At 44.6% G+C, this 23,369-nt stretch overlaps 1 protein-coding gene across 2 annotated transcripts; it reads left to right on the forward strand.

Annotated features, from left to right (window-relative positions):
* Positions 1-9,488: 9,488 nt before the first annotated feature.
* Positions 9,489-16,377, forward strand: LOC124863056 (conserved oligomeric Golgi complex subunit 1-like). Of its 2 annotated transcripts, XM_047357305.1 has the most exons (11): positions 9,489-10,477; positions 10,611-10,977; positions 11,269-11,699; positions 11,842-11,988; positions 12,074-12,235; positions 13,054-13,178; positions 13,601-13,709; positions 13,860-13,969; positions 15,166-15,247; positions 15,398-15,421; positions 16,177-16,377. In XM_047357305.1, the coding sequence occupies exons 1-10, from the start codon at positions 10,211-10,213 to the stop codon at positions 15,404-15,406; spliced, it is 1,809 nt and encodes a 602-aa protein (XP_047213261.1). In that variant the 5' UTR covers positions 9,489-10,210; the 3' UTR covers positions 15,407-15,421; positions 16,177-16,377. The 2 variants fall into 2 exon arrangements, with proteins under 2 accessions (XP_047213261.1, XP_047213260.1); XM_047357304.1 differs by lacking the exon at positions 15,398-15,421.
* Positions 16,378-23,369: the final 6,992 nt, after the last annotated feature.

A 23,369-nucleotide genomic window follows, 5' to 3' on the forward strand; every position in this document is an offset into this window, starting at 1 on the left:
GAAAAGAGAAGGGGTCATACGGGCAGCAGAAATGGAGGGTGTGTTTGCACCTCAACCATAACTGAGCCGGTTTAGGCTAAACCTGACTCCCCTTTACTCCAACCAACAGGGAGGGAGCCTTCCTCCCTCTCTGATAAACTAAGCTAATTATAAGCTTTATCAAAAAGGAAAGTTTTAAGCCTAGCCTTAAAGGTAGACAGGGTGTCTGCCTCACGGACTAAAGCTGGGAGCTGGTTCCACAGGAGAGTAGCCTGATAACTAAAGGATCTGCAATGTTCCGGAGGTGAAAGAAGGAAATCCTAGAAACCTGTTTAATATAGGATTTAAATGACATGTCCTGGTCAAAAATAACACCAAGGTTTTTTACTTTATTATCGGAGTTCAATTTAATGCCATCCAGGTTAAGTGATTGACTAAGCAGTTTCTTTTTTAAAGACTCCAGTCCAAAGACGACAACTTCTGTCTTGTCTGAATTTAGAAGCAAAAAATTTAAAGTCATCCAAGTTTTTATATCTTCAAGACATGCTTGTAGTCTATCTAACTGGTTGGGCTCATCAGGATTTATAGATAAGTAAAACTGAGTATCATCAGCGTAACAGTGAAAATGTATCCCATGCTGCCTGATAATTTGACCTATTGGAAGCATATATATAGTAAAGAGAATTGGCCCAAGTACTGAACCCTGTGGTACTCCACAATCAACCCTGGAGTTTAAAGATGATTTATCATTTACATGAACAAACTGGAATCTGTCAGACAGATAAGACTTAAACCAGCCTAGCGCTGTTCCCCTGATCCCTACAGCATATTCCAGCCTTTTTAAGAGAATATTATGGTCAACTGTATCAAATGCAGCACTGAGATCTAACAGAACCAGAACAGACACAAGTCCATTATCTGAGACCATAAGAATATCATTAGTGACTTTCAGCAGAGCTGTTTCAGTGCTATGATGAGCTCTGAAACCTGACTGAAACTCTTCAAACAGGTCATTGCTGTGTAAATGCTCACACATTTGATTAGCAACTATTTTCTATAAAACTTAAAATCTGAAAAAAATTGTTATAAAGTTTGAATCAAAATTGTAGAAAAACTGTAAAATATATCAAAAAGCTGAATTAAACAGTAATAACAGAAGGTTGTGAAAGCATTTTAAAAGTTGAATGGTGTTTCTAGATGAAAGTATGCAGAAGTAGTTAACAAGGTTTATTAGTGTGAATGCCTACTGCATTCACACTAATAAACCTAGTTAGTGCTTCTTATGGTGCGTTTGCACCGAACGCGGATTCTGCGATAGGAGCGGCCGATTTATGTTGACCCTATGTAGAGGCGCGTTCAGGAGCGGAGCGGTGCGAAGGAGACGAAAGACGCGGTGCGAAAGGAGACGAAGGACGCGGTGCGCATTGCGTCAACCAGTCAGGGACTGGATGTGGCTGTGACGTAGGTGAAGGACCGCAGCGGAGAAGAAGCGGTTGTCAGTGAAGATGGAAGACCATGTCATAGTGGCGGTGTGTGGCAAGCCAGAGTTGTATGACTCAACTAACTAGCTGAGATTTATTTACTCACCAAAGACAGATGGACAGGCGTTCAGCAGCGGGGATACAGCGCCGGTAGTTGGTGTCCCGGAGGCCGATTTGTCTCCCAACACAAGACTGCAGGTCTTCGAACTGGGTCTTGGATAGACGGAAGTACCGCTGAAATCGACCGTCATCCAGACGCAGCTCCTGGAGTAGGTGGCAGTACTCTCCGAACTGTTCCCGTCCCTGAAGAATCTGGCGAACCCAGGGACGTTGACGTCGGCGGCGTTTTTCGCCTCTCCACAGGTAAAACACTGTGATTATCTGTGAAATCCATGTCCGCCATGTTCAGTTGAAACCAGCAAGCAGCAGATAGAAACTCCTCCTATTTGATGACGCGGCGAAGCGTTGCCATTTGTTGACATTTGGCCACGCGGATTGCATGCGAAATGTCCAGCGAGCAACAGCACCCAAATGACGTGAAAAATTAGCAGAATCCGCTTTCGGTGTGAACACACCATGAGAGCTTCAATCCAGGTTAATTTTGTGTATGCAGACTTGTTAGGATATTCAATTTGTGTACTCATGTTAATGCTAAGGTGTGTGAGGTGTATTATTACCAAGTGAGGTGTAGTACCTAACTTTCACCATTGTGAGGCGTAAGTTAAAGAGGTCAGAGACACATGTGTCGTCACGTTTCTTTTTCGCTCTCTGTTGAGGTGTAATTTAAGAGAAGAAGATGTTCACTGTTAATGTGACTGAATAAATATGCCACAGGGGCTAAAGAGGACCACTGCCTCCATCAAATTATTCCTCCGAGTTCAGCGCAAATGAAGCTGCAGTGCTCAACAGGTTATGGGCCCAGGAGCAACTCGAGGAGAATTTTTGTTCTGATGATTTATCACCGATAGAAAGTCGCGACGGATAGCGTGCTAACGGCAGGATAGCATCATGGATCAGCGAGGGACAAGCAGGTCACCTCGACTTATATTTGACGGAGATTAGAGCAAGTATGAACTTTGGGAAACTAAAGTCCTCGGACACTTGCACTTATTAGGATTGAAGAATACCGAGGGAACCCAACGGTGAAGCCGAAGTAGCGGCAGATGGTAACAAAAATGCTGATGCATATGCCGAGCTGATTCAACGTTTGGATGATAAAAGCCTCTCGTTAATTATGAGAGATGCACCCGATAATGGAAGAAAGGCACTTAAAATATTGAGGGACGACTACGCCGGAAAGGGTAAGCCCCGCATTATCCACCTGTACACCACGCTGACATCTCTTCAAAAGCGGAACAACGAAACGGTTACTGACTACATCATCAGGGCAGAGGCCGCCATTACGGCTCTACGCGGGTGAGACATTAAGCGATGGCTTATTGATTGCTATGGTTTTAAAAGGACTGCCTGAAAGTTTTAAACCTTTTGCAATACATGTGACACACAACAAGGACAATATAACGTTTCTTGAGTTTAAAACGGAGCTGCGTAGTTTTGAAGACACTGAAAAGCTAACCACGACTGAATCCACTGACAATATAATGAAGACTGTGGCAAGAGTCGGGCGAAAGGACACCAGGTTAAGTACACAGAGCAGAGAAAATAGTAATGCCGACATTGTGTGCTTTAAGTGTGGAACAAAAGGGCACCGAGCAAAAGCATGCAGACGAAAGATGTGGTGCCGTCATTGCAAGAGCAACACGCACAATGATACCACCTGTAGACACAAAGACAAACAAGATGAAGCACGGAAAGTCGCAGATGAGAGCGGCATCGGATCTGGAGGCAGCGGCGGATTATACCTTCAGGATCAAGGATGCAGTAGTCAAAATCCAGCATCAACGAGAAAGGTCTGATGATCGACACGGGAGCTACCTCACACATCATTAATGACATAGGCAAATTTAAGAGCTTCGATCACACCTTCAAACCTGAAACGCACTGCGTGGAGTTAGACGACGGAACCCTCTGCAAAGGCGTCGCTCAGCGGCGGGGAGATGCTGAGGTCTTCCTGATTGACAGTGTAGGACAGCGACACAGAGCAATGCTGAGAGGCGCGCTGTTTATTCCGTCATACCCCCAGGACATTTTCTCGGTAAAGTCAGCCACAGCATTAGGAGCAACAGTCACCTTTAAACAAGGACAGGTCACGCTAACCCACAAAGACGGTACTAAGTTTAACATTAGTGTACATGGTAAGTTGTATTATTTACCAACTGAAGCTGATGGCATTGATAAGTGTAACACCTGCCACGATATACAGACATGGCACGAGATATTAGGCCACTGCAACTATGACAACATTCTAAGTTTGCAGAGTGTGGTTAATGGTATGCAGGTTAAAGGTAAAACAGATACACCAGAACAAAAGTGCGAGGTGTGTATTCAGGGAAAGTTTGCACAAACCCGAAATAAAAACCCTGATACAAGAGCAAAGGCTCCCTTACAGATGGTGCACACAGACTTAACAGGTCCAATAGCTACAGAGTCTATTGATGGATACAAATATGTACAGTCATTCACTGACGATTATTCAAATGCAGTATTTGTGTATTTTTTAAAGACAAAAAATGATACATTGCAGGCAACAAAAAAATTTCTAGCTGATGTTGCCCCTTATGGGACGGTAAAGTGTATCTGGTCTGACAATGGCACAGAGTTTACATGTAGAAATTTTCAAACCTTGTTAAGAGAAAAGGGTATTAAGCATGAAACGTCAGTGCCATACTCACCTCACCAAAATGGCACTGCTGAAAGGGGCTGGCGTACTCTCTTTGAGATGGGTAGATGCATGCTGATTGTAAGTCAGCTACCTAAATGTCTATGGAACTACGCTGTTCAAACAGCAGCCATAGTACGAAACCGATGCTTCAGTAAAAGGACAGGGAAGACACCTTACCAAATGCTAACAGGTAAAATGCCAGATTTATCAAAAATGCAGAAGTTTGGATCTGTATGTTACACATACAAACAGAATAAGGGAAAGTTTGATTCAAAATGGGATCAAGGACTGTTTGTGGGCTATGATAAGAACAGCCCTGCCTACTTGGTCTATCATCCCGACACTGAGAAGGTCCAGAAGCACAGACTTACTAAATTTATAAGCAAAACAAATATGGAAAGGCAAACACAAATTGATGAGGTAGAACCAAATAATTATTACGACAGAGTAAGACAACATATGGCTGACAGAACCACAAAGGAAATAGACATGAAAAATAAGGAGGTTCAAGAGCCAGTAGTGAGGGACAAAAACTCACAGAGTGCCACATCTGATGGGCCCAATCACAAAGAATCAGGTGTAACCACTGATGAATCTGACAGCGGAAGGTATCCTACCAGGGAAAGAAGAAAACCAAGTCACCTAAAAGACTTTGTAACATGTAACAGTGAGAGTGATGAGATACACACTACCATAGATTACTGTTACAGAGCTGTATGTGGTGTTCCACACACATTTAAAGAAGCTATGGAGTCAGTTAACTCAAAGCAGTGGATCAAAGCCATGGATGAAGAAATCCAATCTTTACAAGAGAATAACACTTTTACCCTAACTACTCTGCCAAAGGGCAAGAAAACAGTAGTCAAAATCCAGCAGCAACAGTGGGTTTAAGTGGGTTTATTCTGTTAAGAGTGACATTGAAGGAAATGATAAGTATAAAGCAAGATTTGTAGCTCAGGGTTACAGTCAGAAGGTGGGGACAGATTATGGTGAAACTTTCTCTCCAACAGCCAACTTGACAAGCATAAGAGTACTGCTGCAAAAAGCAGCACAGGAGGATCTGTTACTCCATCAAATGGATGTGAAAACAGCTTACTTACACGCCCCCATCGATTATGAAATCTACACTGATCAACCAGAAGGTTATGAAGAAGGGGAAGATTTGGTATGTAAACTTTAAAAATCTCTGTACGGGCTGAAACAATCTGGCCGAAACTGGAATAGAGTTCTGCATGATTATCTAACTGAAAATGGTTTCATGCAAAATCAGGCAGATCACTGTGTTTATACAAAGGAGACAGGACATCATAAAACTATCATGATTATCTGGGTTGATGACTTGATAATAGCATCAAGCAATGAAGAAGTTATGAATGAAGTGAAGGAGATGCTTTCAGTCAGATTTAAGATGAAGGATTTAGGCATGCTCAAGCATTTCCTTGGTATTGATTTTGTTCACTCTGATGGATGTGTGAAAATGTCACAAGAAACATATATCAACAAGATATTGACAAGGTTCAACATGCAGAGCTGTAAGCCCAGAGAAACTCCCTGTAACCAGAAATTGTGCTACACAGAAGATGCTATTAAGATGAAAGATGTAAGGATGTATAGAGAGGCTGTAGGCAGCCTTATATATCTGTCAACGTGTACACGTCCAGATTTAAGTTTTGTGGTAAGCAAGTTATCACAATATTTTTCTGAACCAACAGAGGAGCAGTGGGCTACAGTGAAGCATGTACTAAGGTACCTCAAAGGAACTGCAAATAAGGAGCTGTGTTTCCGAAAAACCCGTGAGATGTTAGGTTTAGTGGCCTATAGTGATGCTGACTGGGCAGGTGACACAACTGACAGACGCAGCACTACAGGTTACTGTGTAAGCCTAAGCAAGAACTGTTCTTTAGTTTCTTGGAAAACTAAGAAACAGCCCACAGTAGCGCTTTCTACTTGTGAGGCAGAATATATGGCTCTAGCCTCTACAATGCAAGAATGCATATATTTAAAACAGTTATTGGAAGGAATTGATGATAACAAATACACACAGACAGTAGTGTATGAAGATAATCAGGGAACAATCGCTTTGGCCAAAAACCCTGTGAGCAGACAGAGGTGCAAACACGTGGATATAAAGTATCATTTTGTAAGGTCTATTGTAAATGAAGGGACAGTCTGTCTGCTATATTGCACTACTGATGAAATGGTTGCTGATATCATGACCAAACCTGCTTCTAAGCTAAAACTGAGAAAGTTTGCAGACGTTATGTTTGGTGTTTAAAAGGAAAGAAAGAGTTCCACTTCTGTACTGTAGTTTATAGTGTAATTTCTGTTCAAATTTGTGCAACCTGAGTACAAGTGGGGGTGTTAGGAGATTCAATTTGTGTACTCATGTTAATGCTAAGGTGTGTGAGGTGTATTATTACCAAGTGAGGTGTAGTACCTAACTTTCACCATTGTGAGGCGTAAGTTAAAGAGGTCAGAGACACGTGTCGTCACGTTTCTTTTTCTCTCTCTGTTGATGTGTAATTTAAGAGAAGAAGATGTTCACTGTTAATGTGACTGAATAAATATGCCACAGGGACTAAAGAGGACCACTGCCTCCATCAAATTATTCCTCCGAGTTCAGCGCAAGTGAAGCTGCAGTGCTCAACAAGACTTTAGCCAATTTTTCTTTTTGTATACATAAAGAGCAAGATTCAAAACATTTTCAAAAGGCAGATTGTGGCAGAATGTAGACAAAACTGCCTATTGATTGACAAAATAACATTCAAGCACACAATCACCATATCAAAGGCTCTACTTCTAGAGAATCACATAACCTTCTGGGGGCCGGTTTGGGCACACGGACCTTGAGTTTGACACATGCAGGGTAGAGTTACAATCTTCACTTGAGCTCTCAGCAGAGACAGGCTTCTGTTGTGTGCAGATGTTTTATCTTTGTTTTCAGGCAGCTGCATTTCCTGTGTCAAGGTGGTTTCACAGAGCTGAAATTTAACTTCCCACAAAGAAGAAAAAAAATGCACACAATCTGAGTCAAACATGGAATTATTTCCCTGTAAAATTAATCTTTTGCATTTTATCATGGTGTCGCTGGTAGTATAATACCATAGAATGACTTTTAAAGCACCTGTTTCTCACTAACACTTGACTACAAGATCTATTTATTCTCAGATTACTTCTCAGCACAGTTCTGCCTAATGGGATGGGTGGCGGTCTGCCCCCCATTCTGCCCCCCATTCTTGTTTTCAGTTTTCAGTTAAGTATTTCAGTATTATGGCTATGTCAGTTAAAGGCTGCTCTTGCTGTGTTTTAATTTATCTTTTTGTTTTAATCTGTTTACCAACTGTGCACGCAGGGACTGAGAGGTCCCCTTTAAAACTATTATCTTTCTGCCAGTTAGCAAGGCTTCCGGACGCAGCGTCCCATCTTTGGAGAAGGTGTACTCGTACTCGTAGTTGTCGTCTTCCGCTTATCCGGGACCGGGTCGCGGGGGCAGCAGACTCAGCAGAGACGCCCAGACGTCCCTCTCCCCAGACACCTCCTCCAGCTCCTCCGGGTGGAGCCCAAGGCGTTCCCAGGCCAGCCGAGAGACATAGTCCCTCCAGCGTGTCCTGGGCCGTCCCCTGGGCCTCCTCCCAGTGGGACGTGCCTGGAACACCTCCCGAGGAAGGCGTCCAGGAGGCATCCGGTATAGATGCCCGAGCCACCTCAACTGGCTCCTCTCGATGTGGAGAAGGTGTATATACCTATTTTATATTTTAATTAATAGTTCCTAATCAATAACTTTTAACTATTTAGGCCCGAGCAGCAAGGCCTGCAAGGCCAAGCCCCTAGATGCACACGATTTTACCCAAAATTGTCCCCGGCGTGAAATTCTTCTTCCTTAATGTCGTCTTCGGTGGGCGTGGCCAAACCTCTTAGCTACGCCCCCAAACGTGAGATTGGCCGAACCGTAAGTCGTAGAGATCTGAAATTTGGCACACAGGTGGAGCTCCTCAAACCAAGGAAAAAAGTCTCTTGGGGGTATGCCCTAAAATGCACAGGAAGTTGGCCATTTTGGGCAAATTTTTGGCCGTTTTTCATCTTTTACTCACCTCAAACTTTAACGAACTCCTCCTAGGGATTTTGAACTATCGCCTTCATATTTGGTCAATATGCAGTTAAGGCATGGGGGATTAAAAGTTATCAAAATCTTGGTGTTCTCTGGCAAATGCCAAGCGTCCTGCACGGTGTTGGGCTGTGAGCACAACCCCCATTTGTGGACGTCGGGCCCTCATACCATCCTCATGCAGTCGTTTTCTAACCGTTTGTGAAGACACATGCACATTTGTAGCCTGCTGGAGGTCATTTTGCAGGGCTCTGGCAGTGCTCCTCCTGTTCCTCCTTGCACAAAGGCGGAGGTAGCGGTCCTGCTGCTGGGTTGTTGCCCTCCTAGGGCCTCCTCCACATCTCCTGGTGTACTAGCCTGTCTCCTGGTAGCGCCTCTAGGCTCTGGACACTACGCTGACAGACACAGCAAACCTTCTTGCCACAGCTCGCATTGATGTGCCATCTTGGATGAGCTGCACTACCTGAGCCACTTGTGTCTCATGCTACCACGAGTGTGAAAGCACCACCAACATTCAAAAGTGACCAAAACATCAGCCAGAAAGCATAGGTACTGAGAAGTGGTCTGTGGTCCCCACCTGCAGAACCACTCCTTTATTGAGTGTGTCTTGCTAATCGCCAAAGATTTCCTCCTGTTGTCTATTCCATTTTCACAACAGCATGTGAAATTGATTGTCAATCAGAGTTGCTTCCTACATATGTAGATTCTCACTGAAGTCATCAAAACTGTAAATGAACACATATGGAATTATGTAGCAAACAAAAAATCCCAAGAGAACATTAAATGTGTTTTTATTTTAGATTCCTTACAGTAGCTGCCGTTTGCTGTGATGACTGAAATATTAACCTTTGGTCGTCTCTCAATGAACGTCTGGGAAGTTCTTTCAAAACTCTTTGGAAAACCATTTCAGGTGACCTCCTCATGAAGCTCATGGAGAGAACGCCAAGAGAGCAAAGCAGTCATCAGAGCAAAGGGAGGCTATTATGAAGAATCTAAAATATAAAAATGTCTAGAGTTATTTCACATTTCTTGTTAACTATATAATTCCCTGTGTTTTCAGTCCCAGTTTTGTTGCCTTTGGTGAGAATCTGCAATGTATACAGTCATGAAAGTAAAGAGACCCATTAAGTGAGAAAGTGTTTCTAAAACGTTTGACCAGTAGTGTAGATAAATGAATAACACTGAGAAATAGCTGGAGGAACCTCCACACTGAGCTATATCATTGTATCTCTGGCTGTATGTTTAGGGTGGTTGTCCTGCTGGAAGGTGGACCTCCACCACAGTCCCAAGCCTTCTGCAGCCTCTAACAGGTTTTCTTCCAGGATTGTCTTGGATTTAACTCCATCTTCCTTGTCCCTGTTGAGGCATCCCGTCAGCATGATGCTGCTACCATCGTGTTTCAGAGTGATGTGAGCAGAGCATCTTCCTCCATGTTTGCAGTGCCCCCGACATGGCTTGTGGCAAACTGCGAGGGACTTATGAATCACTGTTAACAATGGCTTTCCTCTTAATCTTCCATAAATTCCAGGGAGGTGGAATATGTGACTGATAGATGTCCTATAAATGCATTCTCCCACCTGAGTTCTGGATCTGTGCTGCCCCTCAAGGAGAACCTTTCTTTTCAGAGTTTTATTTGTTAAAATGGTTAAAAGCAACATATAATTTCTCTTTTATTCACAGTTCGGTGCTACTTTGTGTTTGTCTGAGGCTTAAAAGTCCAATAAAAGAAATTGAAGTTTGTAAAAATTGTTAAAAAGTTTAGGGGTGTGAATAAGGTTTGTAAGGACCTATACCTTGTTAATAATAGAGTTGTCATTAAAGACAGTGTCTTTGTGATGCTTTTATTTAAAAACTTTCTCCTTAATGCTTCATCTGAGATTAATTAATTGCTGCTTTTCCAACAACTTTTCTGTTCTCAGCTGCAAACAGGACATTTGTCATGGTGTTGGGACACTTTTGGTCTATGTGAAGAGTCTTAAGGGTTTGGGGGCCATTCGAGATTCTGTCTGGGATCTTTTATCCACAGACTCCATCAGTCAGCACTGGGGTAACGTATGTCAGCAGCTCCTAGGGCGCCCCCTGGCTGTGTGGGAGGACTTCTTGCAACAGCTCTTTCTTCAGCGCCTGCAAGTGTGTTCTCCTCTAATTTCAAGAACATTGAGGCATTTATTTCTTATTATTTGGAATGTGTGATTTGTGTCTAATGCACTGAATTGGCCTGTTGATGTAATGTCAAATGTTACATTTCTTTCCATTTCCTAAGACCATCACCAAAGAGGAAACAGAAGCCATTGCAACAATCTCGGTGCAGCTCCTCACCTCAGCTGTGAGGGACCAAGAGGGCCAAACCATCCAGTCCTCCACAGGTAGCAACCCTGTCTCCATTTCTGGTGCTCAGTATGAGGTGGATGTGGCCTCCTTTCTGTGGTCAGAGACTCCAGGGGACCTGCTGAGTGATGCAGCCTGGGTCAGTGTGCCCCAGCGGTGCCAGAAGCAGCAGCAGAGAAGTGGCCTGGCTATGAAGACACAGGCACTGACACCTTGTGTTCAGAACTTCTGCTCCTCTTTGGATGCAAAGCTTAAAGCCAGGCTTGATGACCTCCAGCACTATCTTCCTTCCCAAGAAACAGGTATTCCTGAATTATGTTGATTAATTCAAGGGGTATCAAATTGTGATTATTTTACTCCTGGGATTAGATCTGCACAATATATGAAATCACAATAATTATCTTAATATTACAATAGGACTGCTTGGTCGCAATATTTGAGTGGGACAATATCATCTAGCGAGAGCGTATCTATGTACTCTGAAAATACAGAGAAAAGCAGCTCTAAACTATCAAAAGCATCCAGTTAAATCAGCATAGTTTGCTTAAAGCGAGTACACTGGTGAAATCCATCTCTCATTCTGTGCTTGGCAGGATCCAACTCCATCTCAGCCACAGTGTCTTCTTCACGACCTCCTGACTCCTCTTTGTTTAACCGCTACACGGACTCCTCGGCAGTGGAGGAAGCTCTCCGTGAAGGCTGTGTGACCTGTGTTCGCCATATTCTTTCCTCCATCCGCTCTGAACTGGACTCTGTTCCAGCCTGTCTCAGCTCTGTCCTTTTCATGGCCAGGTTGTGCCAGTCTGTGGGTGAACTATGTCCCAGCCTGAAGCACTGCATCCTGGGAAAACAGAGCACAGTGGAAGCCCCAGCAAAGGGGACCCCAAGACAGGGCAAGAAACTGGGCAAATCCAAAGCTGCCACAGAGGTCAGCCCAGTGCAAGCCAAGTGGGCGGGGCTGAAGGAGGAGCTTCTTGGCTGCAGCATAGAAGCTTACCGCATCTGGAGCTCCGCCCTTGCCAAAGTCAGAACCTGTCGGAAATGTAGTCCACAGTCTAATAGATCCTCTTATTCAGTCATACCTGGAATGAACCGTTGATTGTTTGCTAGCACTGCAGCTTTAATAACATCCTAATGTGTTGCTCACTAAAGCTGTGCTTTGAGAGGGGCTGGTGGAAACATTTGGTGCAGCTTTGCTGACAGAGTCTGCTGGTGCAATTCTGACGACTACAACAAGTTGGGAAGATCTGGAGATCCAAGAAGAGTCTGAAGCAGGGAACAGCGTCACATCTAAAATCAGTCTTCCAGTTCAGGTCAGAGGTCCAACACCAGCATGAAGTAGGGTTTCTGATTACTCATGTTTCATCTGAAACCCTCTGACTCTTGTTTCTTGTGCAGCCATCTTGGTTTGTGCAGTCTTTGCTGTTCCAGCTTTGCGTGGAGGTCAACAGAGTGGGGGGTCATGCCCTTCCCCGGCCGACCCTGCAGGAGCTGCTTCAGGCCTGTCTTGTTCAAGCTCTGCATCACTATGACCTCTTCACAGAGCAACCACAGGATAGAGTGAGTGATGCTCAATCACAATTTGTTAGAAATGTTTGGAAGCTCAAAGTTGGTTTTATACTAAATGTCTCCATCTCTCTCTGCCCCTCTTTCTTGTCTGCCTACTGTCACAAAATGAAAAATAAAGGCCTCTAGTGCAGAAAACATTTCTTTAAATGTTTAGATTGTAAACTGTCTGCCACGCATCGTCCTGGTCCCAAAAGACAGAAAAGGTCAGAATTTATTATCGTGTGGATATTGGAGGAAATTTCTACCTCCTGAACATTTAAGATTTTTTAACATTACAACCACAAACTCAAGTATTTTTATTGGGTTTTATTTGATAGACCAACCCAAAGTAGTGCATAGTTGTGGAGACAAAGGGAAATGACTCGTGGTTTTTAGATTAAAGGAGACAATCAATTATCGTTTAATGATAAAAGACACACAGCTGGATTCTGTTTACTGATTAGGCAACTTCTGAAGCTATTGGTTGTACTAGAATTTTATTTAGACGTATTAGTATAAAGGGGATTGAATACAAATGTATGCCACATGTTTCATCCTTTCCTTTTATAAAGTTTCAAAACCATCATTCACCTTCCAACTTACAAGTATGCACTACTTTGTGTTGGTCTGTCATATGAAAACCCAATAAAATACATTAACGTTTGTGGCTGTGATGTGAATGAATACTTTGGTAAGAGGCTATAAGAAGGTACCTTGCAGTAGTGGTAGCAATGCTGAGAAGACATGGAAAGTGGAACGGCACGAGAGGTGATGCAAAGGATAGAACTTTGATCATTTCTTTGAATTTCTCTCTTCTCCCATTAACTTAGGAGGGTGTCCTCCCCATAACTCAGAACCGAGCCTTGCAGTTGTTATTCGACCTTCGATACCTCCACACCACACTGAGCAGCAGACTGGAGGAGGGCAAGACCTCTAGATCCCAGCAAGACCCAAGGTAGGAAGCCCTTGCAGCTGGCAGGACATCAGCACAAACAAAAAAGGCAGTTGTATGTTTTCCATCTTGTCTTCTCGGTCGTGCTTTGCATGTTTGGTCTTTGGTTTCTTTTTACCACCACCACTGGACGGGAGGAGTAGTGCAGTTTTTTTCTCAACTTCCTAATACGTTATTAGGCTAATTGAAATAAACTGAAGACACACAAATTACCTTGGATTCCGTTTATCCGGATGCAAAAAAAAATCCCAGGTATTTAAATCCTGGGACTTTTAGTGGAAATTAGCTGAGGATGTAACTCAATACAACCATGGATAAGAAAAAGCCTAGGCCCAGGATTCAGTAGGTCACAGTATGGCTCCCTTTGATGTAGGTATTTCTGGAGTTTTGGTAACTTTTGAAACACTGTGCTGTTTATTTTCTAGATTCCACAAGATCTGTGATTGGCTGGAAAGCTTCATTGACCCCTTTGACCTGGATGTTTTTACACCTCCACTGAATGCCAATCTCAACCGGCTGTCCCAGAGGACCTCGGTATTCTGCAGCCACACGCACATCACAACACAAACATGAAACAATCTGATGCTGACATAAAACCACAGGAGTTCTTAGATTTGTGTCTTCAGCAATCATAAGAAGTGCCTGATGTTCTGATGTAACCGTTCTTGTGATGCTGCGTTTCAGGTGCTGCTTGGGCTCCTGACTGGTTCTGAGAAGCAGTTTGCCCCACGAAGCAGCACTGTGAACTCTCAGGAACCTTACAACATTCTGCCACTGGCCAGCAGTCAGATCAGGTCAGAGCTTACATGAGTAAACAATAGGTTAGGTGTTTTAATCTCTCTCCCAAGTTAGACATGGACTACTCAGGCTTTTATTGGCTGATCCAGATTTCTGGGTTTCTTTACGGTTTGACCTGCCATTTCTGATTGTGTCCGATTTCAATGTTTGTTTTTCAAAAACTGTTGCAATAAAAGCACAAAATATGTGCTGTAGTTTAAATTCAGCAGACGCTAAAGAAATTATTCCCATTTATGCGTCAAAGCACATGTTGCTAACCCAGGATTCCTGCACTGTCAGAAGTATGGAAATCTATTTGATCATTTCAAGTCAGGATAAGGAGGAAAAGAGAAAAAACTGTGTATAGAAAAAGTTTGAGTTTCCAGCCTATATTTCTTATTCTGTTATGTTTAAAAAAATCAACATGTCTATAACTTCAGCTTTCTACAGTGACTGATAACCTTTAGTAGTGGTTTGCTGCATTACAACTCGAGTGTTTTTCCCACTCAGTTTGGTTTTGGTTTTTAACTAACAGATATACTCATTTCAGATCACATAATGAGGCATTTTAGTTCTGGATTTAAAACTTGACTCAGGGTTTTTGACCTTTTGAAATTCCTGTTTCTGTTTGCTGTGAAATTAAGGCATCACTGATCACAAACAGCAAATTATTTAATTCATTTATTCTTGGATGATTCGGTTCAGATTCGGCAATATATTTTAAACTAAAACAGATGTCTGGATGTCAGATGCCTTGGAAATAACCCTTCACCAAACTGCCGATCAGATGCCATTTACAGAACTGTGTTGTTTCAGGATCCCAAACAGCCAAATGTTTCATACTCGAATGTCTAGAATCGTATCAAAGCTGATCTAGAATAGGGTGTGGAAAAGTGAAATTTTAACCTCTCTAACCTTTGTCTGACTTTAATTAAACTTTAATTACTAAAAAAGGGCATCAAATAGCAACCTGTTAATGGACTTAAAATAGGCTTTGTGTTGAAGTTTTGATAGATTTCATGACAAGTTCAGATCTTTCTGTATTTGACCTGTTTATCAACAATCAGAGCCGAAATTCACTCCACTCGGATATTGCATGATAACTGCTTCTTGGTTCTTGTCTGTTTCTTTGATATTTAGCAGAGAATGGTGTGTCTGATCAGTAGGTACTGTTGGACTTAAACACCTGCCCTGACTGTTTTTTCTTTTGCAGGTTCGGAATATTGCCTCTCAGCATGTCAAACACGCGGAAATCCAAGTCCTCCTCCAGGGGGCCGGACGTTTCTCAGAACCTGGTAAGTTCTGTAGCTGCAGGGACCTGGGCTGCTCTGGGTCTGGGTGTGTTTTGAGAGAGAACACTTTTATTTGCTGACGGCCACAGAGTTATTGTTGTTTTTTGTTCCACTTGGGTAAAGCGATGTTTGTCACACTGTCTCTCTTCCCAGAGATTCTGAGAGTGACTCCTTCAGGCAAGTTCATCAGAGTGGCTTTCTGCCTGGGTGTGTTTTGGTTTATTTAGTGCCATGGCAGTGTGTGTGCACTTCACTAATTCTTCCTATTTTTTATCTTGGCTCATGCTGGAAACAGTAGAATGGCCTTGGAATCCATAATGTCAAATTCTCTGCTTTGGCTCCTAGAATAACTTCTGATCAAACTCAACAGAATAGTTTCACAGACCAACAGAGACGGTGCAACCTGTATGATTGGACCACCGGATACAAACATTGTAACAGTTCAAGTCAGGAATCATCCTAATCTGACCAGTAACATCTGACTCATTGCTCATTTGTTTTGATCGGCCAAAATATTCTGACCACCTGCCTTTTAGCTATTAAACCTTCATGCCCTACCAAGAAAACAGGGATCCACTTCTCAGTTCAGTTTTATACAACCAGGACTTAAATCCTGAACCAATGTGAGTGGTTATATTGTTTTGGCTCATCTGCATAAACAGGTTTCTGACTTATGTTACCTGGTTCTACTCTTTGAAGCATTGAAAGTGTCACCTTGTTCTGACTCGTTTGGTTGTTGCTGTAAAGCTTTCTGAACAGAAGGTTTTATAGCAAACATGACAGGTGGAAGGTGAAGGAATGGACTTACATTCGTGTAAAAGCACTAACTCCCTGAATTGTTCTGGATTGTATTGAATGTGTCTCTAACACTAAACAAGCTTAAGTGACACTCGCCAACAAAGATGATGATGCTTCTCTTCTTCCTCCACCAGGCTCCTCAGTCCTCCACAGCAGGAAGTGATGACAGCTTCCAGCCGGGCAGTCTCTTCAGACAGCTCGCTCATCAGGATGAGGACACAACATCGCCGTCTCTGTTCAAGCTCAGCTGGCTGTCGGGCATGGCCAAATAGCCCTTTATTGTTTTTTTATATTGGCGTTGGGGATTTGTATAGTAAATAAATGATCTTCTGAGATTTGCCTCCTGTGTGATTTCATTGGTTTTACTCAACCACATCATGCCTCTAACGTTTCAGATTAACAATGCAGGCAATGAACTGTACGCTCTTCTTAAATATATTGTAATACTTTCAGTCTTTGGCTTTGTTAAAACTTGTTTTATTAACCAAATAAATAGCTCTCTCTGCTGTTCAAACAGCTCATTGTGTACTACTGAAATATTATGGAGTAAGAAAGTACACCCTTCTCCAGTTCATGGGTTTTACCTATCAGAATGTTATACAAATGGTCTGATCTTTATCACATTCTGAAATTATTTAAATCTAACCTCTAGTGTAGGTTAGAGGAAGCTATGTGAAAAGGTTGTAAGGAAAATCTAAGTACACCCCTATTGCTTCCAGAGGATTTAGGAGAGAAAGAAGCAGCCAAATGTCATTAATGATAATTGATACTGACCATCAGCATGAGCAGCTCAGCCAAAACTAGTGTTTCAGCAGCTTGCTGCTCAAACATACAGGTGACCTTAAAGTAATCTTTTAGAAGCAATTGCACCTTTCTCATCAATCTAGGATGTTATATAAGGTCATCTCCACACTATCTAAAGTCAGTTGTTCTACAGAGAGATTATCCCCAAGAGACAAGCATCTCAGACAGCTGCCAATCTTCCCAGGAGTGGATGTCTCAGCAGATTCAGCCAAACGTCAGAGCATGAAGCTCTGAGAAATCGCCAAAAACCTCAGCGCTCCACCTCAGACTCTACACGCCTCAGCGTGTTACAGTTAATGGCAGAACAGCTTGTTTGAAAGGGTTGCCAGGAGAATGGTTCTTCCTAAAAATGAAGGTGGCAGCGGGACTTAAGTTTTGAACCTGATTCAGCAAGTAGTAGACCAGCGTAGAAATGTTTATAAAAGAAAGGGCAAATCAGTATAAACGTTTAATACCAGCCATGGAGTGTTGATGATTTGGGCTTTTTAGCAGCAACAAGCTGGGGACCTTTGACAGCTAAAGTTTGGTTCAAAAACACAGCAGGAAACGAGATGTTTTAACGCTCCAGTCCTTAACATGATCTTTGATTTAAATCATTTAGGGTGACAGCTTGGAGAGAGAAGCTCATTATGTGGTCCTATTAATCAATCAGGGCCTTTATTCACAAAGATTCTCTGAGTCCTGTCAGAGAGCTCTGATCTTAGCATAAAAATTCCTGCCAAGGATTCCTAACTTAAGAGTGACTCCGTTCTCTCCTGAGAGCAACTCTGAGCCAGAAGGACAAAATTTCCTATTTTAGTGAGGAGGTTTGGTTGACCCATTGCTAGGTGTGAAGTTGTCTTCTAAGATCTGTGATTGGTTGTTAAATAAAAAACAACCAAAAAAATAACACAAATGCGCTCCTAGTAATCAGTGGAAAGAAATTAACTAATGATAGAATTTAGACTGCATTCAAAAACGAGTAAAAAAGTTATGATAACACTTAAAATTGTCACACAGCATCAATGTTTGAACTTTATTTACATGTTTATTTTGCATCTAATCGTACTCGTTGTCTTCCGCTTCATCCAGGACCGGGTCGCGGGGTCAGCAGACTCAGTAGAGACGCCCAGTCCCTCTCCCCAGACACCTCCTCCAGCTCCTCCGGGGGAAGCCCAAGGCGTTCCCAGGCCAGCCGAGAGACATAGTCCCTTCAGCGTGTCCTGGACCGTCCCCTGGGCCTCCTCCCGGTGGGACGTGCATGGGACACCTCCCGAGGAAGTCGTCCAGGAGGCATCCAGCATAGATCCCTCAACTGGCTCCTCTCGATGTGGAGGAGCAGCGGCTCTACTCCAAGCCCCTCCCAGATGGCCGAGCTCCTCACCCTATCTCTAAGGGAGTGCCCGGCCACCCTACGGAGGAAGCTCATTTCAGCCGCTTGTATCCGAGATCTCGTTCTTTCGGTCATGACCCAAAGTTAATGGCCATAAGTGAGGGTAGGAACGTAAACCGACTGGTAAATCGGGAGTTTCGCTTTTTGGCTTCTTATGAAAGGGGACCACCACCCCGGTCTGCCAGTCCAGAGGCATTGTCCCCGACCCCCACGCAATGTTGAAGAAGCGCGTCAACCATGACAGCCCCACAACATCCAGAGACTTGAGGTACTCAGGGCGGATCTCATCCACCCCCGAAGCCCTGCCACCGTGGAGCTTTCTAACCACCTCGGTGGCTTCAGCCAGGGTGATGAAAGAGGCCAACCCCGAGTCCCCAGCCTCTGCTTCCACCAGGGAATGCATGATGGCAGGATTGAGGAGATCCTCGAAGTACTTCTTCCAACGTCCAATAATGTTCCCAGTCGAGGTCAGCAGCTCCCCACTCACACTGTAAACAATGTTGGCGAAGCACTGCTTCCCCCTTCTGAGGCACCGGACGGTTTGCGAGAATTGCTTCGAGGCTAACCGGTAGTCCTTCTCCATGGCGTCTCCGAACTCCTCCCAGGCTTGGGTTTTTGCCTCTGCCACAGCCCAGGCCGCGGCACACTTGGCCTCACGGTACCCTTCAGCCGCCTCAGGAGTCCCACAAGCCAACCACAGCCAATAGGACTCCTTCTTCAGCTTGACAGCATCCCTTACTGCCGATGTCCACCACTGGGTTCGGCGATTGCCACCGCAACAGGCACCGCAGGCCTTACGGCCACAGCTACAGGCAGCAGCATTGACAATAGATGGGGAGAACATGGTCCACTATGTCTCCAACTTATGTCTCCGACCTCATTTACATCTTTCTTCTATGTACAGTACAGACCAAAAATTTGGACACACCTCATTCAAAGAGTTTTCTTTATTGTCATGACTATGAATATTGTAGCTTCACACTGAAGACATCAAAACTATGAATTAACACATGTGGAATTATATACTGAACAAAAATGTGTGAAACAACTGAAAATATGTCTTATATTCTAGGTTCTTCAAAGTAGCCACCTTTTGCTTTGATTACTGCTCCGCACACTCTTGGCATTCTATTGATGAGCTTAGAGAGGTAGTCACCTGAAATGGTTTTCACTTCACAGGTGTGCCCTGTCAGGTTTAATAAGTACACAGCTGATAGTCCTACTGAATAGACTGTTAGAATTTGTATTATGGCAAGAAAAAAGCAGCTCAGTCAAGAAAAACGAGTGGCCATCATTACTTTAAGAAATGAAGGTCAGTCAGTCCGAATGATTGGGAAAACGTTTTCCCACAAAAGAAGAAGTAAAGAAATAATAATTATATGTTGTTATTTGTATAACTATACTTACCTGTATTGAAATCATTACCTGTATTGTATTATTTATATTACTGCGACGGCTGATTGGCTTGGGAGATGAGCTGTGGAAATCTCGCGGCAGGTGGACGAGATCTGGGAGGAGATCTCGCGCCGCATCCTCAGCGCCATCTTTCCTCAGCCAGCTCTCACCATATGAGCACGCACTTTTCTTAGCGGAACAAGCTTGCCTGATGAAGGTCCTGTTTGTGACCGAAACGTTGCATTCTTGCTTGTTTTTAATATTTTGTATTTGCCTTGCCTTTTTGACATTATTTTTTTGTCAAAATAAAGTGCGACGCACGAGGAAATTTGTGAGTATCTCGTTTTTTTGGCCTCACTCGGCCTCATTTTATTTTTAAATACTTACCAGTTTAGTTTTATTTTAATTTACTATTAGTTTTTATACTCACTCCTTCGTGCACACCTGCAAAAATTTATCCGGACGACGACTATGTCGACGGAGGATGGACCTTGGTCCGCAGCCGTCGCGGACGTCGAGAGGGTGACCGACGCCATTTTGTCTCCCCTCCAAGACGCCATCTTGCCTCCCCTCCACGTCGCAATTTTGCTGCCTGGAGCAGCGGCCATCTTGGAGCACCCGACTGTACGTATGTGAGGTCAAGTTCACGCCGCCATGATGGAAGGTGGGTGGAGCGCAACTCACCGGACCGCCGCCATTACGCGACACCAGCGGACCTGGCGGATTATTCGGAGGATCTTCAGGAGGATTACTATTATCCTCCACCCCGCCAGGTCCGTACGTATGCGGGGGTGGCCAGGGCTCGCCCCCAGCGGGACTTTCCTCCGCTCCCTTCGGCCCCTCCCAGAAGTGAGCGGAGACGACGCGGTACGTTACCGCATAAGCGGCAGCGTCGCGCACCGGCGAGACAACGCTCTCAATGGCGACCCTTTCCCGGCAGTAATCGGGACAACCGACGAGTGGATTTTATAGCAGGGGCTTCCCACAATGTAGTCCACCACAGCAGAAACCGGGGGGAGGGCCGGAAACCCCTCTCGCACACCGGTGCGGCAACGCGACAGCGACAGGAGCGCCCTTCGCAGCCGCACCAACGTCAACAGCAGTCCGATGATCCTGATTTTCCTGCTAAGGTGAGACTACTCCATAAACTGATCAAAGTAGTACACCATCTTAGAAATGTGTCCCATAAGGACACTAAAGACTATCCTCCCTCCTTCCTGAAACTTTGTACCCACCTTTCGGAGGTAGTTGTTCCAGCGTTTCCCACCGAAGAAACGAGCCAGCTAATTGTGGGAAACGCTCAGAATTGGACTTTTACTTCCCTGCTCATCCTCAAGGATCATTACCAGACTTTATTAGAAGAAGGTATTGTTACCTTGAGTAGATTCCCACAAAAGACGTGGGAGGCGCCTTTTCAGGTGGCAACAAAGTGGGCACGCCGCAACCTGGGAAGGCGTCTGACGGAGGACTCTGTCGCACATGCCAAGCTCGCCATAACCTCCTTATTGGCGGACTTAGGGTATGTGGAGGAACAGCCTAGGATAGACGGGGCTAGTCAGACTGGGACCCAGACACAGCCCTTACCCCGGCCTTCCGCCACTCCCCAGCAGGGACCCAGCAGGATGGTGGACTCAGGGACCACTACCCCAGACTCTTTGCCGGGTCCTCCTCCTGCCCCCATGGTGCGTATGGTTTCCACAGGCACCATGACAGAGACAGTTAAGCCAGACTGATCACCGACACCTGCCGTGCCACAAACGGAGGGGGAGCCTGAACCCCCTACCAACCCTCCTCCTGGTGGGATGGCCACTCCGGCCATCCCACCACTGCTAAAGCAGAGAGCCAAACGGAGACATCTGCATTTGGAGGTCCGCCAGCAAGCTGACCAGCAGGACTCTGAACCCGACTCGGATGAGGATCTGCAGGCTCCAAGCCAGGAGGAGGCTCCTCTACTCACCTTGTCGGAGCCAGCTGTGGGGCCTTCGGAAGGGGACACTCACACCCCGGGCAGGGTTATGCCACTACTGGACCTCACCAAGATTTTCAGGAATTTATTGTGAATAAGGACCCTACCCCTCCTGTAACTCCTCAGCCACAGCGACCTCGACCTCGAGAGGAGCCTACCCTGCAGGCTCTGAGGGACTATCGCCTGCGTCCCTTCCCTATGACCACCAGGGCAGCCACCTCAACTCCACAGACCAGGAGACCCACACGGCATCCCCCAACCCCCAACAAAATGGAAGACTGGAGTCTTACCATCTCCAGAAAATGGGTTGTGTTGGGGGACTCTAATGTCAACAGGTTTCCTACCTTCTCCTCGGAGGACTTACAGGTGGACGGCTTCCCTGGGGCCAAGTGGAAACACGCAGAGGCCCTCCTATTGAAAGCCAACATCACCTGCCAAGTCGAGAAATTGGTTCTCTCTTTTGGACTCAACAACCGCAGCCAGGGAGAAAAACGCACCGCTCTGAGGGAACTTCAGGCCACCCTCAGGGTGGTGTCCCAGCGTCTCCCAGACACTCAGGTATTTGTGCCAGAACACAACATTGGACCTTTTTTACCCCACAGGGAGCAGGCCATGTTGCGGCACCAAAATGCCTACATTCAGACTCTGAAGGAGCGTTTGCCAGCCCTGCCTGATGGGTTCGAGACTGACAGGGATGGCATCCACTGGACCCCAGGGACGACATCCAGAATGCTGGCCCACTGGTATGGGTGGGTAAAATACACATCCCCTTAAGCCCTACCAGTGGGAATGGGGGTCAGACTGTAATTAATCTGTGTAAGAACTTTGTTTTGACAGCAGCACAACACCAGCTGCTGGACAAGGTACTCACTTTTGTCCCTAGGACGTGTGGCAGAACCAGGTGGCAGATTCTGGAGAGCAGGTATGACCTTCAGCAGTATCATAGGAGGGTTAAATTAAAATTATTTTTTGGTTTGGAGGAGAACTCCACTTACCAGCTTTTTGCTGCTAGATCCAATTGGTCACCTTCCATGAGGGATCTGCCTCCTGAAGTCCAAATTCTGATCGACAGGGACCTGAATTTTTTCAAACAGAAACCCAAATTAGACACATTGGAACCCAATTTGACCCCAGCTGAAATTTCAGCATTGGATGAACTCAGACGGCATCCAGAAATTGTGCTGAAACCAGCAGATAAAGTGAGAGCAATAGTCATCCTGGATAAGCAACAATATTTGTGGGAATGTGCCAGACAATTATCTGATTCAAATTATTACCACAAATTGGAAAAGCCTATCTACCCGGATACAATTCCTGTGATTAATCAGATTATCACTAAATTGTGGAAGAAAAAATTCATTTCGGCTAAGCAAAAAGAATATTTATTGAGCCCCATTACTCCCAGACCCAGATACTTTTACATTCTTCCCAAAATTCATAAGGAACCAGTTAAATGGAGTATTCCTTATAAAATCCCCCCGGGTAGACCCATAGTCTCAGATTGCCGCAGTGAGACTTATGGCACGGCTGAATTTATAGATTATTATTTAATGATGTATGAATGAGTGTGTGCATGGTTGTTTGTGTGTTGCCCGGCGATGGACTGGCGATCTGTCCAGGGTGTACCCTGCCTCTCGCCCATAGACTGCTGGAGATAGGCACCAGCTCCCCCGCGACCCACTATGGAATAAGCGGTAGAAAATGACTGACTGACTATTTAAATCCCCTGTCTAAAAAGCACCAAAGCTATGTTAAAGATACATACCACTTCATTGACATTATCAAAAAGG

The sequence above is a fragment of the Girardinichthys multiradiatus genome, chromosome X (genome assembly GCF_021462225.1).
Source record: "Girardinichthys multiradiatus isolate DD_20200921_A chromosome X, DD_fGirMul_XY1, whole genome shotgun sequence".
Classification (NCBI taxonomy): domain Eukaryota; kingdom Metazoa; phylum Chordata; class Actinopteri; order Cyprinodontiformes; family Goodeidae; genus Girardinichthys; species Girardinichthys multiradiatus.